General features: G+C 34.5%; 1 protein-coding gene across 1 annotated transcript; it reads left to right on the top strand.

Moving 5' to 3' along the window:
- Positions 1-9,294: 9,294 nt before the first annotated feature.
- On the top strand, positions 9,295-16,473 carry LOC140159305 (uncharacterized). The gene is made up of 4 exons (XM_072182729.1): positions 9,295-9,429; positions 10,536-10,683; positions 11,954-12,296; positions 15,585-16,473. The coding sequence occupies exons 2-4, from the start codon at positions 10,544-10,546 to the stop codon at positions 15,759-15,761; spliced, it is 660 nt and encodes a 219-aa protein (XP_072038830.1). The 5' UTR covers positions 9,295-9,429; positions 10,536-10,543; the 3' UTR covers positions 15,762-16,473.
- Positions 16,474-16,673: the final 200 nt, after the last annotated feature.

Below are 16,673 nucleotides of genomic sequence, written 5' to 3' on the forward strand. Positions count from 1 at the left end.
GGATGTAACAGTTTACATCTCTCTCTTCAGTAGATAGCATTTGTAATTACTGCATTCAATATACAGCATTTAACATTTTATATCGCTATCTTCAGTAGATAACATTTGTAATTACTACATTCAATATACAGCATTTAACATCGCTATCTTCAGTAGATAGCATTTGTAATTACTGCATTCAATATACAGCATGTAACCTTTTACATCGCTATCGTCAGTAGACAGCATTTGTAATTACTGCATTCAATATACAACATTTAACATTTTACATCGCTATCGTCAGTAGATAGCATTTGTAATTACTGCATTCAATATACAGCATGTAACCTTTTACATCGCTATCTTCAGTAGATAGCATTTGTAATTACTGCATTCAATATACAGCATTTAACATCGCTATCTTCAGTAGATAGCATTTGTAATTACTGCATTCAATATACAGCATTTAACATTTTACATCGCTATCTAGTATCTTCAGTAGATAGCATTGGTAATTACTGCATTCAATATACAGCATGTAACCTTTTACATCGCTATCTTCAGTAGATAGCATTTGTAATTACTGCATTCAATATACAGCATTTAACATTTTATATCGCTATCTTCAGTAGATAACATTTGTAATTACTACATTCAATATACAGCATTTAACATCGCTATCTTCAGTAGATAGCATTTGTAATTACTGCATTCAATATACAGCATGTAACCTTTTACATCGCTATCGTCAGTAGACAGCATTTGTAATTACTGCATTCAATATACAACATTTAACATTTTACATCGCTATCGTCAGTAGATAGCATTTGTAATTACTGCATTCAATATACAGCATGTAACCTTTTACATCGCTATCTTCAGTAGATAGCATTTGTAATTACTGCATTCAATATACAGCATTTAACATTTTACATCGCTATCTTCAGTAGATAGCATTTGTAATTACTACATTCAATATACATCATTTAACATCGCTATCTTCAGTAGATAGCATTTGTAATTACTGCATTCAATATACAGCATTTAACATTTTACATCGCTATCTAGTATCTTCAGTAGATAGCATTGGTAATTACTGCATTCAATATACAGCATGTAACATTTTACATCACTTTCTTCAGTATATAGCATTTGTAAATACTGCATTCAATATACAGCATGTAACCTTTTACATCGCTATCTTCAGTATATAGCATTTGTAAATACTGCATTCAATATACAGCATGTAACCTTTTACATCGCTATCTTCAGTATATAGCATTTGTAATTACTGCATTAAATATACAGCATTAACATTTTACATCGCTATCTTCAGTAGATAGCATTTGCAATTACTGCATTCAATATACAGCATGTAACATTTTACATCACTATCTTCAGTAGATAGCATTGGTAATTACTGCATTCAATATACAGCATTTAACATTTTACATCGCTATCTTCAGTAGATAGCATTTGTAATTACTGCATTCAATATACAGCATTTAACATTTTACATCGCTATCTTCAGTAGATAGCATTGGTAATTACTGCATTCAATATACAGCATTTAACATTTTACATCGCTATCTTCAGTAGATAGCATTTGTAATTACTGCATTCAATATACAGCATTTACATTTTACATCGCTATCTTCAGTAGATAGCATTTGTAATTACTGCATTCAATATACAGCATTTACATTTTACATCGCTATCTTCAGTAGATAGCATTTGTAATTGTTGCATTCAATATACAGCGTTTAACATTTTACATCGCTATCTTCAGTAGATAGCATTTGTAATTATTGCATTCAATATACAGCATTTAACATTTTACATCGTTATCTTCAGTAGATAGCATTTGTAATTACTGCATTCAATATACAGCATTTAACATACATCGATATCTTCAGTAGATAGCATTTGTAATTACTACATTCAATATACAGCATGTAACATTTTACATCGCTATCTTCAGTAGATAGCATTTGTAATTGTTGCATTCAACATACAGCATTTAACATTTTACATCGCTATCTTCAGTAGATAGCATTTGTAATTACTACATTCAATATACAGCATGTAACATTTTACATCGCTATCTTCAGTAGATAGCATTTGTAATTACTACATTCAATATACAGCGTTTAACATTTTACATCGCTATCTTCAGTAGATAGCATTTGTAATTACTACATTCAATATACAGCGTTTAACATTTTACATCGTTATCTTCAGTAGATAGCATTTGTAATTACTGCATTCAATATACAGCATTTAACATACATCGATATCTTCAGTAGATAGCATTTGTAATTACTACATTCAATATACAGCATGTAACATTTTACATTGCTATCTTCAGTAGATAGCATTTGTAATTGTTGCATTCAATATACAGCGTTTAACATTTTACATCGTTATCTTCAGTAGATAGCATTTGTAATTACTGCATTCAATATACAGCATTTAACATACATCGATATCTTCAGTAGATAGCATTTGTAATTACTACATTCAATATACAGCGTTTAACGTTTTACATCGCTATCTTCAGTAGATAGCATTTGTAATTACTGCATTCAATATACAGCATTTAACATTTTACATCGCTATCTTCAGTAGATAGCATTTGTAATTACTGCATTCAATATACAGCATTAACATTTTACATCACTATCTTCAGTAGATAGCATTTGTAATTGTTGCATTCAATATACAGCATGTAACATTTTACATCGCTATCTTCAGTAGATAGCATTTGTAAGTGCTGCATTCAATATACAGCATTAACATTTTACATCGCTATCTTCAGTAGATAGCATTTGTAATTACTGCATTCAATATACAGCATTAACGTTTTACATCGCTATCTTCAGTAGATAGCATTTGTAATTATTGCATTCAATATACAGCATGTAACCTTTTTGCATTTGTAATTACTGCATTCAATATACAGCATTTAACATTTTACATCGCTATCTAGTATCTTCAGTAGATAGCATTGGTAATTACTGCATTCAATATACAGCATTTAACATTTTACATTGCTATCTTCCGTAGATAGCATTTGTAATTACTACATTCAATATACAGCATGTAACATTTTACATCGCTATCTTCAGTAGATAGCATTTGTAATTACTGCATTCAATATACAGCATTTAACATTTTTACATCGCTATCTTCAGCAGATAGCATTTGTAATTACTGCCTTCAATATACAGCATGTAACATTTTACATCGCTATCTTCAGTAGATAGCATTTGTAATTACTGCATTCAATATACAGCATGTAACATTTTACATCGCTATCTAGTATCTTCAGTAGATAGCATTGGTAATTACTGCATTCAATATACAGCATTTAACATTTTACATTGCTATCTTCAGTAGATAGCATTTGTAATTACTACATTCAATATACAGCATGTAACATTTTACATCGCTATCTTCAGTAGATAGCATTTGTAATTACTGCATTCAATATACAGCATTTAACATTTTTACATCGCTATCTTCAGCAGATAGCATTTGTAATTACTGCCTTCAATATACAGCATGTAACATTTTACATCGCTATCTTCAGTAGATAGCATTTGTAATTACTGCATTCAATATACAGCATGTAACATTTTACATCGCTATCTAGTATCTTCAGTAGATAGCATTGGTAATTACTGCATTCAATATACAGCATGTAACATTTTACATCGCTATCTTCAGTAGATAGCATTTGTAATTACTGCATTCAATATACAGCATTTAACATTTTACATCGCTATCTAGTATCTTCAGTAGATAGCATTGGTAATTACTGCATTCAATATACAGCATTTAACATTTTACATTGCTATCTTCCGTAGATAGCATTTGTAATTACTACATTCAATATACAGCATGTAACATTTTACATCGCTATCTTCAGTAGATAGCATTTGTAATTACTGCATTCAATATACAGCATTTAACATTTTTACATCGCTATCTTCAGCAGATAGCATTTGTAATTACTGCCTTCAATATACAGCATGTAACATTTTACATCGCTATCTTCCGTAGATAGCATTTGTAATTACTACATTCAATATACAGCATGTAACATTTTACATCGCTATCTTCAGTAGATAGCATTTGTAATTACTGCATTCAATATACAGCATTTAACATTTTTACATCGCTATCTTCAGCAGATAGCATTTGTAATTACTGCCTTCAATATACAGCATGTAACATTTTACATCGCTATCTTCAGTAGATAGCATTTGTAATTACTGCATTCAATATACAACATGTAACATTTTACATCACTATCTTCAGTAGATAGCATTTGTAATTGTTGCATTCAATATACAGCGTTTAACATTTTACATCGCTATCTTCAGTAGATAGCATTTGTAATTACTGCATTCAATATACAGCATGTAACATTTTACATCGCTATCTTCAGTAGATAGCATTTGTAATTACTGCATTCAATATACAGCATTTAACATTTTATATCGCTATCTTCAGTAGATAGCATTTGTAATTACTGCATTCAATATACAGCATGTAACCTTTTATATCGCTATCTTCAGTAGATAGCATTTGTAATTACTGCATTCAATATACAGCATTTAACATTTTATATCGCTATCTTCAGTAGATAGCATTTGTAATTATTGCATTCAATATACAGCATGTAACCTTTTACATCGCTATCTTCAGTAGATAGCATTTGTAATTACTGCATTCAATATACAGCATTTAACATTTTATATCGCTATCTTCAGTAGATAGCATTTGTAATTATTGCATTCAATATACAGCATGTAACCTTTTACATCGCTATCTTCAGTAGATAGCATTTGTAATTACTGCATTCAATATACAGCATGTAACATTTTATATCGCTATCTTCAGTAGATAGCATTTGTAATTACTGCATTCAATATACAGCATGTAACCTTTTACATCGCTATCTTCAGTAGATAGCATTTGTAATTACTGCATTCAATATACAGCATGTAAACTTTTATATCGCTATCTTCAGTAGATAGCATTTGTAATTGTTGCATTCAATATACAGCATTTAACATTTTACATCGCTATCTTCAGTAGATAGCATTTGTAATTACTGCATTCAATATACAGCATTTAACATTTTATATCGCTATCTTCAGTAGATAGCATTTGTAATTACTGCATTCAATATACAGCATGTAACATTTTACATCGCTATCTTCAGTAGATAGCATTTGTAATTACTGCATTCAATATACAGCATGTAACATTTTACATCGCTATCTTCAGTAGATAGCATTTGTAATTGTTGCATTCAATATACAGCATGTAACATTTTACATTGCTATCTTCAGTAGATAGCATTTGTAATTATTGCATTCAATATACAGCATTAACATTTTACATTGCTATCTTCAGTAGATAGCATTTGTAATTACTGCATTCAATATACAGCATTTAACGTTTTACATCGCTATCTAGTATCTTCAGTAGATAGCATTTGTAATTACTGCATTCAATATACAGCATTTAACATTTTATATCGCTATCTTCAGTAGATAGCATTTGTAATTACTGCATTCAATATACAGCATGTAACATTTTACATCGCTATCTTCAGTAGATAGCATTTGTAATTATTGCATTCAATATACAGCATGTAACCTTTTACATCGCTATCTTCAGTAGATAGCATTTGTAATTACTGCATTCAATATACAGCATGTAACATTTTACATTGCTATCTTCAGTAGATAGCATTTGTAATTACTGCATTCAATATACAGCATGTAACATTTTACATCGCTATCTTCAGTAGATAGCATTTGTAATTATTGCATTCAATATACAGCATGTAACCTTTTACATCGCTATCTTCAGTAGATAGCATTTGTAATTACTGCATTCAATATACAGCATGTAATCTTTTACATCGCTATCTTCAGTAGATAGCATTTGATCCTGTGTCATATACTGGGGTACCCAAAAAGGTGGTTTTGTTACATTTTGATGTGCAGCTTGGACTTCAAAACAGTGTCTATATTACTCATGTTTTTATCCTGTTTTAAAATAATTTTAAAACTTTTTCTAATGACGTTTGGCATGAAATGTGCCAAGGGTGTTTGAGGATTAGGAGGAGGGATTCGTATCGTAAATTTGATCTAAAACCCCCATTAAAAATTTGAATCTAGTAAAGAAATGTCTAAATGAACTCCCAGACATCTAAACCAAGTAAATAAATACAGAAGGTCATTTAAAAGACTAATACTTGCTCAAAATGATTGTAAATGTGGAAAAAAGAGGTGGGGTTAAATCCCACCTACTTTGTGATTGTTTTTTAACATAACTCTCTCATTTTTTAACCGATTTCCATTAAAAAAAAAAGGTGTCAAAATGCTCGGGAGGATGAACCACTTCAAATGAGTGAGACGTGTAGGTAAAATGTTTGAAACATTTCATTTTTTTCTATGTAACACAAAGGTATCCCAGGTTGTGACACAGGACCATTGATAATTACTGCGTTCAATATACAGCATTTAACGTTTTACATCGCTATCTTCAGTAGATAGCATTTGTAATTACTGCATTCAATATACAACATGTAACATTTTACATCGCTATCTTCAGTAGATAGCATTTGTAATTACTGCCTTCAATATACAGCATTTAACATACATCGCTATCTTCAGTAGATAGCATTTGTAATTACTGCATTCAATATACAGCATTTAACATACATCGCTATCTTCAGTAGATAGCATTTGTAATTACTGCATTCAATATACAGCATTTAACATACATCGCTATCTTCAGTAGATAGTATTTGTAATTACCATTTACTCGTAATAAACTGCATTTAACATTTTACATCGCTATCGTCAATATCGTCAATATACAGTTATTTTACATTTTACATCGCTATCTTCAGACTTCAGTAGATATCATTTGTAATTACCGCATTTATTATAAAGCATTTAACATTTTACATCGTTATCTCCAGTAGATAACATTTGTAATTACTGCATTCAATAAACTGAACGAACGAACGAAAGAAAGAAAGAAAGAAAGAAAGAAAGAAAGAAAGAAAGAAAGAAAGAAAGAAAGAAAGAAAGAAAGAAAGAAAGAAAGAAAGAAAGAAAGAAAGAAAGAAAGAAAGAAAGAAAGAAAGAAAGAAAGAAAGAAAGAAAGAAAGAAAGAAAGAAAGAAAGAAAGAAAGAAAGAAAGAAAGAAAGAAAGAAAGAAAGAAAGAAAGAAAGAAAGAAAGAAAGAAAGAAAGAAAAGGAAGGAAGGAAGGATGGATGGAGGAAAGAAAGGACGGAAGAAAAAATAGTGAGAATCCTTTCCTCCTTTATAGTTTTGATCAGTTGCTGAACCTTATATGTCACTTCGTGTCACCCGGGAAAATGTTTGTGACTTAAATTGCTTAAAATTGCTCAAAATTGTCTATAGCTACCGCGACTTACGATAACTTAATTTTTGAGTAATTTTATATGCAATTCTTTTCCAAGTTTGAGTAAATTTAGGCAACTCTATACATAATTTAGGCAACTCTGTACAGATTTCGAGCAAAAGTTTAGATAACTTGGTGAAATTTTGAGCAAGTTTATGGGTATTCGCCAATTTTAGCTACACGTTTGGGCATCCCAAGTGTTATTATAAATGCCTCCTATTTTGCAATTCCCTCGGAAAAACAATCATGATCAACAACGCCGGTTTGGGCTAAATTTGAGATCCCTTGATCTATATATATATATATATATTAACCTACTCAGCAGTTTATAAGCCAATAAATTAATTTCCAGAAACTCTTAATTTTAACAACTCGAGCAAAATGTATAATAGGCCCTACTTACAAAATAAGTTCGGTGCACCCCCCCCCCCAATCATATCCACAAAATCAAGCTAATTTATATTATCCATGGCCTATTCGGGGGGTACTCAGTACAAATGACCATACGGGGACGTGCCGCAAACATGGGTAGCATTTTCAGCCTTCTGGTATATCAATGACCCCTTCTTCAAAGCCTATTTTGGTATATGAATGGGTCCTTTTTCAAAATTTTCTCAATTTTTTCGGAAAACAGTCCAATTTTTCCTTAATCTAGCCAAAATTTTCAAAATTTTCCCAAAATTTTGAGAAAATTTTGGGAAAATTTGTAAAAACTAAGACAATTTTGTGTAAATTCGGGCGAAAATTTTGACTTTTGGTATATCAATGGGTCCAAATTTCTTGAAAAATTGGTATATTTATGGGTCTACTTCCAAAATCTCAGCGGCACGCCCCTACCAAAACCAAACTTGAGTACCCCCCGGGGGGCCTATTTGTCTGTTCGACTCACTAGCCAGTTAACAGTGCATGTGTTCCGGCCGTCCGGCATCTGATATTCCGGCGTCTGTTCCGGCGCCCTATTTTTTCTCAGGCACGTCACCAAGATTGGGGTGGAGGAGGGGGGAGGGGGTTGCGGAATCTCTCCCCCAAATGTGGATTGTATTTTCAAAATAAATTTGCTATAATTTTGACAAGTTTAACATGAAAAAGTGGTCTCATTTTTAAAATACTTTTTAATTTGGACATAAATTTCCTATTCATCTGAGATGTTGTTTGGGGATGGGATGCCCCTGGCTAAGGGCCCCTCCCCTACACATGGGATTTCAACCCGATATATGCATCTTCAAATAAAGTGCAACAGGTAAACCTCAGGGCGTGTAAGTCTTTAACTATAATAGTATCCCGAATATGAAGACTTTGTTTCCAAAAGGCGCTAAATCCAAAAGCTGCCTTGTGTCACAGTTTCTGGTATATTTTAACATTTATAAGTTTAAATGACATTTACCGATAGGAATGGATATTTTTGTAACTCTAGCTTATTTTCTAACTATTTTCAACATCATTTTGTTCCCTAAAATTTTCCAATGGAAAGTTTTAAAATGACTGCCATTGGGTTTAGCTTCAGTTTTGGAACAAAGAAATAATTTTCTTTTATATTATTTTATTATTATCTTCTTCACACGTGGGAGGTTACAGAGATTTACAATTATTTTTTTAAGATAGCCCAAAATTGTTGTAACTATTCTAGTGGTCCAATGTTATTAGATTGGTTACTGCTACTCTTAGGAATATCTTCAAATGAATTTTATACAAAGCAGCCTTTGGAGTTAGTACCTTTTGGAACCAAACTTTTCATACAGTGAATAGAATAGTTATGTCAGCTCGCCGACCCCTCGATTCACTCTATTATGAAAACGGCAATGAATTTAATTATCTATCCGCAATGATCTAGAAAGTTGACCGATCAACGTTCCGTGTCAAAAAATTCCTGTTTTGTGCTAAAATACACAGGTAATAAGCAAAATTGTGGTCCGGGATTGTGGTGTAGTATTCGGGTTCTGCAGATTTGAAATTGGAAGGATATCGCCACATATAAGATCCGGGTAAACAAGGTAGGATTAACTAAATTTTAACATCAAAATAAATGTTGATCAAGGAATGCTAGTATTTAACAGAAATAGGGACCAATGTAGGACACTTTTTAAAAACTTTTTGGAGAATAATTATGTAAATAATTTACTATAAGTGTTAAACTTAGTGTGCATGCATGGTGCATGTAGTGATGGTGTGTACGTGTATCACTTGTTGGTGTCATTTCGGTGTTTCCATGTATTGTATCGGTGACATGTTTACGTGTAGGCCCTAAAGTCAAATCAATTCTTGCTGGTATTTTTATGCGGAAATCCTGATGCAGGAAAGACCACCTTGTTATTAGAATTGCCGTATGCGGCCCACAATATTGATCAATATTGGGGACACTAGATGCAGGATTGGATACAAAATCTACCATTGTGTGTGTTCAATGGCAGATTTTGTATCCACTCTCGTATCTAGGGTCTTTGATATTGATCATTAAGGGGGTACTACACCCCTGGCCAATCTTGTGCCTATTTTTGCATTTTTCTCAGAAATTAGGCCTATAGCGCATTGGTGACAAGTAAGATATGTATAGTATAGGGGCAAGGACTACAACTACTGCACTGGAAATTTTATTTCAGCACAGATAACAGTTGTGGTGTTACACTCAAAAATGAGGGAAAACCTATATTTGATCAATAAATCAATAACTACTTGCCTTGAGTTGCTGAATTTTCAGTGCAGTAGCTGTATTCCTTGCCCCTATAATATACATATCTTACTTGTCACCAATGCGCTATAATTTTTGAGAAAAATGCAAAAATAGGCACAGAATTGGCCAGGGGGGTGTAGTACCCCATTAAGCTTGAACGTGTATTGCATAGTAGTAGCGTTCATCAGCACAGCCGCTCAGTGAAAAATGATTGGTATACGTTTCATGTGTAGGGTGTGGGGTGGAGGGGTGCGAGTTGGGAGGGGGGTGAGTGTGTAAGTGTGTGAACTGCATGTGTACATAGTAGGCCTGCACACCTTAACCTAATGGTATATAAAACCTTCCTTAAAATGCATTATAAAGAGAGAATATTGCAATTATATCATGATATTTTGTTGATTTTGTTTGTTTTTATTTAATTTATTCCAGAATTCAGCATGTTGGCGTTGTTCCTTGTTTCGTTGTGTTGCGTCTGTAGCGTCTCGTACGCATGTGCTCCAATAGACCCAGATGCCCAACCTTGTACAGCAGAAATGACGTTATCACCTGAACAAATTCAAACCGTCGACAGGCAACGGTAATATTGCAGAAAACAGTGACGTGACCAGGGGTGGGGTGGGGGAAGCTTGCTCCCTTGTTTAGATTTTCCCCCCTGAAAGTGCTTTCCCTCAGTCATGCCAGTAGGCCTAGCGTAGCCAAGGGGCAGTGGCAGAGGGCAATTTGACAAAAAAATTAAAGAGAAAAATGCCCCCCCCCCGGGCCAAAATAGTGTAAAATACAACAAAGAAAATCTCGCAACGCGCGCACAGCCGCTCCCTCCTTTAAATTTTTTTTAATAAGACATGTAAAAACTCTAAAATCGGTATATAATGTACCGTAGATATAATGTATAATATAGCACACCTCAAATACATGACTGTGTAAAAAAGTGCAATTTTCTCAGCTATTAAGCGCCTGGTTGCTTCAAATCTTTCTTTAAAAACCAAAATCCAAGAAGATGAAAAAACATAGGCAAGGCTAACATTTTGAGATACAACCACCACGTCGAATGGGATCTATGTTTTGGAATTGCCCAGACCTGGACTAGGCCTACTATATTATTGAGCAAATTTGTTTCTCTAAAACAAAAAGCCTCACAATTTTCACAAAAATGATACAGAGAAGATAATTTCAACTCAAATAGGACTGGAATAGGCACTTATTTATTCTTGATATCACTGGAAACGTTGCATTTAGGCCTACTCATTTATTTATTACTTATTTATTTCTTGTTTAACCTGATGGGGTGACCAATCAATGCACTTGCACTGTTCTCCCTTGGTTCCCACGAAAATGTTGTTAATTAATCTAATACGGTAGCCTAATCAAAACTTTTGAAAAAGTCTATATCAAACTTATGGAAACGAAATGAAATTTCCACCATGCTATGCATGTAGTAGCTTAAAGGAGTATTTCGTGATCCCAGCATCCTCTTTTATGACATTTTCCAGTAGATATCCATTAAAATAGCTTACTCTCAAAATTTCAGTTGGTTCCGATTTTGCGTTTGAGAGTTAGGTATGATTTTGTGTATTACACTGCTCCATAGGCCACTGTTGTAATTTCGTTCTGGTACGGTAGGCCTATATACCAGAACGAAATTCAAATTTGGCGATATTTTTGCTAAACCAATTAATCTGCAAGAAATTTTTGGTACATAGGCCTAAATATTATATAGCCAGAGGTTTCAAGTGAATATAAAAAATCTCAACTTTTTAGAGAAAAGTGGGCGGATGAGGCTGTGGATCACGAAATGCCGTTTTAATAGCCAGTCCTACTGGATTATTTTATTGTCTTCTTGGCTATAGGCTCCGTGACCTTGAGAATGATCCTGCGGCATTCATGGCAGCTAGACACGACGAAAAAATTGTGGAATTGACGCAAGAACAAACGGACACTGCAGTGAGAATGAATCCAGATTTCTTCATGTCCTTGAAGGACCTTCCCCCACTACCTTCCACTGGAGAGAGACAAGATCTTAAACGTCAAATCCCCGGCCAAAACAATGGCGGGATCCCCGGCCAAAACCCTGGTGGAAACCCTGGCGGGATCGCCGGCCCATTCTCAACCCGAAAGTGTCCACCACTGCAAAGTTATGCCCCACTTTCATTGGCTATTAATGGTTTTGGTAACGTGGTGCAAATCATTCAGGTAAGTAAGGCCAAATTGGTCAAGCTGGGAGATTCCACGTTTGTTGATAGAAAGACAGCCTAGGCTAATAGAAATTGGCACTCCATTCGTGGTGGATAATAATAAAGTTTAAAACATGTAGGCCTAGCCTATGTCCGGCACTTAGGCAGGGTGATTCTTTGTTGGATTATTTTATTTGATCCTATTTGTGACCTCTTCTCATAATTTATTACTTTCCTTTTCTCACAAGTAAAGTCTGAAACATCGAGTCGTAGTACCGTCCATGCGAACTTGGATGCCCGGCTTGGATGTAAGCTTTTAAGCTTACATCCAAGCCGGGCATCCAAGTTCGCATATAAGCACTTAAAAGCGCTTAGGCCTAGGCCTAGGCCTACGTACATGTTGACGCAAATTCAAGAAAGTAGAAAACTTGGAAGTATGACTATATCCCGGGACTATATCTGCCTCTGTATTTTGCAAACTAAAACAAGAATAGGGCCTACTCTATTAAATAAATACGAAAATGAGAGTAGGCCTATGACTGAATTAATTTAGATGCCAAGACACTGAAACTGATATCATAAAAGTCACACCGACGCTTGCACAAAGTTATGAATGAATTGTGCCGTACATGCGTACAATGGTTTATACGCATCACATGTATATCGCCATGGTCGGGGCACATATGTAGGGCTATTTGCATGCGTGTCATGGGTCGACCTGGCTAAAAATCCTGGCGTTTGCGGGCCGAATGTGGCAACCCAAAATTTACGGTCGACCTGGGAGAAACCGATTTATGATAACTTAGGTGGTCTATCGTGTGCGATACGCTATTTTTGGTCGACCTGGGATTTTTTTCTCCCAGCTTGACCCAAAACGCGTAAGTAAGCCAGTTCATACGGGTTGAATCGTGATATCAGTATGACTACTTCAGGTCGCATCATAAGGAGGGGAAGGGCATGTGTCGGAACCCCTGTATACTATTTCAAAACAATAATGTAGGCATACTGAAGTTTCAGTTTAAATCACGTTTTGAAAAGTGCCCCTCCAGATTTCAGATTTAGGTTGAAACATGTTATCGGGAAATTCACACAAAACTGCATGACGATAAAGTGTTGCGCACGAAACAGAAGCATGTTTTTGGGGCGCCCGCCTTAAGCGGGCGCACCTATAGGCATGACTTTGTGAAAAGCTTCTAATTTCACTCTTGCTAGATTTACTTCGCAATTGTTTTGCTAAAATTATGCCCATATGCCCAACTCAGAAATAAAACCACAATTTGTTTGGATTTTATTTTATTATTGTTTTCTGATATGCACGGAATAAAATGTTGAGCGTATATTCTTTGTTTAAAATACAAAATTAATGGACTTATAAAAACACCTAATAAATCCAGACCTTTGACCTTTGTATGCCTTCAACCAGTTTACCGTGTGTCTTAGAACCCGATAGACGGTGACATTTGACCATACACTAGGATCCACAACATGCTCATCTATCATGGAAACAGTTCTTAAACCCTGATACATTTGTACATTCATCCTTGGAAGATTTGGGTACACAAACTCTACTCTGCAACTTGAGGTCAAATTTTGCACTATGATTATGTAATTGAGGTTATTGGACTATGCCATTGGGATGAGACTCTTGTGTGGTCCATAGTACCCAGTAATGTTTGCTTAATTAGATGTTATCTTAATTAGAGCTCTAGTAGGCCAAAGGTTATTATTTGCATGGTATAATTGACTTGGAACGTTTGTTTGCTGGGGAGATGTCAGAGTCAGGATGTAGGTATCATTATGCCTCAAATCACGAATTATTGTAAGATTAGTGCAGAGTAGGTTAGATATGAAAATGGAAAGTTACAACATATGACTATACACCTGATTCGTGAACTGTGTCTTTTTGAAAGACTCTTCCTGTTTATCCTTCATCTCTATTTGATTTTCAGTGTAGGCTATTAGCAAGTAGATGATGTATATGTATCACAGACGTTATACATTTATAAAAACTTAACATTTTCTATTGGTCAACATAGGCGTAGATCCCGGGTGGGGATACCCCCCCATATTTTGCCAGGGAGCTTACTTATTTGTGTCTTCTATACTATTCATCATATACCCCTGCATAACGAAATTCAACAATATTCAATATCCAAAGCAATATTCTCACTACAATAGGCCCCAAAAACAGAATTTTTCCCCACCCCACATAATCGCAAATTGACACGAAAGCTTCATTCCCATTTATTTCATCCAAAACGGTCCTGTCATACATCTTCCCCAATCAAACACATTTCTCTTGCATTTGATCATTTCCTACTCTTCCCTAGAAAAATCATTATAATACCAAATCTACACACCATGGAATTCACCATATCACGTCCAAGCACTATTCATCATATACCCCTGCATAACGAAATTCAACAATATTCAATATCCAAAGCAATATCCTCACTTCAATAGGTCCCAAAACAGAAATCCCCACCCCAGATAATCGCAAATTGACACGAAAGCTTCATTCCCATTTATTTCATCCAAAACGGTCCTGTCATACACCTTCCCCAATCAAACACATTTCTCTTGCATTTGATCATCTTCTACTCTTCCCTAGAAAAATCATTATAATACCAAATGTACACACCATGGAATTCACCATAACGTCCAAGCTCACATTGGGCGCCCCATTCCTTTTTTAAAGGAATTTTTATTTCTATCGCCATGGAAAACCTCAGCCCAGTAAAATCATCGCTCTCAATAGGCCACGCAACAAGCGACATGCTTGCTAAATACGTTCTGCATACAAACCTGTTCAATTCGTGCAAAGAAACAGTGGTGAAAACAACGCTAAAAAGTCACTTTCTCTTTAACATATGTGACCGTCCACCACGAATGAGCCGTAAATGTCCTCAATTGTATTCTGAGTTACAGTGTAAAATGGGCATGAAGGTCATATTCATAGGTATTTCAATTTGGTGCTACGTGTATCTCATTAAATGAGGTACACGTAGCACCAAATTGAGGTACCTATGAATACGACCTTCATGCCCATTTTACACTGTAACTCAGAATACAATTGAGGACATTTACGGCTCATTCGTGGTGGACGGTCACATATTTCAGATTTAGGTCGAGACATATTTTCTAGAAATTCTTAGTAAATTGCCTGATTAAAAAAAAATGATGGATGTGGTCCCGCTTTTTGAGGATTATTATGTAGCTTTACCAACGATGAGGATCATTCTTCTAATTTCTTTTAATTATTATTATATTATAATTTTATTTCATTGTATTTTTCATTGTTTTATAGCCTCAAGGTGGAAACCCTCAGTGGATAATGGATGAATCCTGTTCATCGCCATTTTATGGTCCTGGTGACAATTGCTTTTTGGCTGAAAGACTGGTGTCAGCCTACATCATTGATTTCGCAACCTATGATTTCACCGTGGAGATGATCAAAGTTTATTGCTGCGCAACATATTCATAAACTTCAACGTCTAAATAACTTTTTTGTATATTTTCAAGTACGGTATACCTGTAAAAGCAAAGTTCCAGCAAATACAAGGTTTTACAGAAAACGCTTATATGTGGGGTGATACAAATGCTACTATGAAACGTTTTAATAACATTCAAAAAACATTTTTGAAACTTGATGCAAAATATTACTAATGTTTTGCAAAAATTTTTATCAGAAAATGTTTTCCAATAACATTTTTAAAACGTTGTCGTAGTATATGTGACCGTCCACGTCGAAACGCTCGTAAAGTCGGGCCCTGGTCAATTTTGTTTTCTTCCGTGTTTAGTAAATATATTTCATAAGCTTTACAATGATATATCATTTGACTTCAAACGATAACCAGAAGCGGAGTTATGGCTTGTTAAACTTTGCTCCTTCAGTAAAAGGGTACATTATTTTGGTGATACATTATTTCTCTTTTTCCACATCGCTGGTATTACATATCAAAATGTCATAATTGGCGGTCACTTCAAATCATCCCAAAGTCAACGAGGTTCAGGAATGGCCTCTCATTTGTTAGTTAACCCACCACTTGAACAGGATTTGGCCAAAGCAAACAAAGACTAGAGCTATTTACTAACTCTATACATAACTATAAGCTTATCATCCTCTTCAACAATAGGATTAAAGATTGGCGTTTGACTGACACTAAAATGAGAAACATGTAGGACAAACATTAGGTACATAAGGCCAAGTAAAAATAAAAATATGTTTCTCGTCCGGGTTTTTAAAAATTAGGAGGATGAGGGACTTTTTATTTTTTATTTTTTATTAGAAAACGACGCTAAATACCTGTATTTGGCACCATATTTTGGGTATTCGACATACAGATTGATATCTGAGAAAAAGGAGGAGGCCCTTTTTATTTTATTGTTTTGAGAG

The sequence above is a fragment of the Amphiura filiformis genome, chromosome 8 (genome assembly GCF_039555335.1).
Source record: "Amphiura filiformis chromosome 8, Afil_fr2py, whole genome shotgun sequence".
Lineage (NCBI taxonomy): Eukaryota > Metazoa > Echinodermata > Ophiuroidea > Amphilepidida > Amphiuridae > Amphiura > Amphiura filiformis.

Coding starts and splice junctions, on each gene's coding strand:
- LOC140159305 (XM_072182729.1), top strand. CDS start 10,544: ATGTTGGCGTTGTTCCTTGTTTCGTTGTGTTGCGTCTGTAGCGTCTCG. Junction 10,684..11,953: donor CAAACCGTCGACAGGCAACG/GTAATATTGCAG, acceptor TCTTGGCTATAG/GCTCCGTGACCTTGAGAATG. Junction 12,297..15,584: donor ACGTGGTGCAAATCATTCAG/GTAAGTAAGGCC, acceptor ATTGTTTTATAG/CCTCAAGGTGGAAACCCTCA.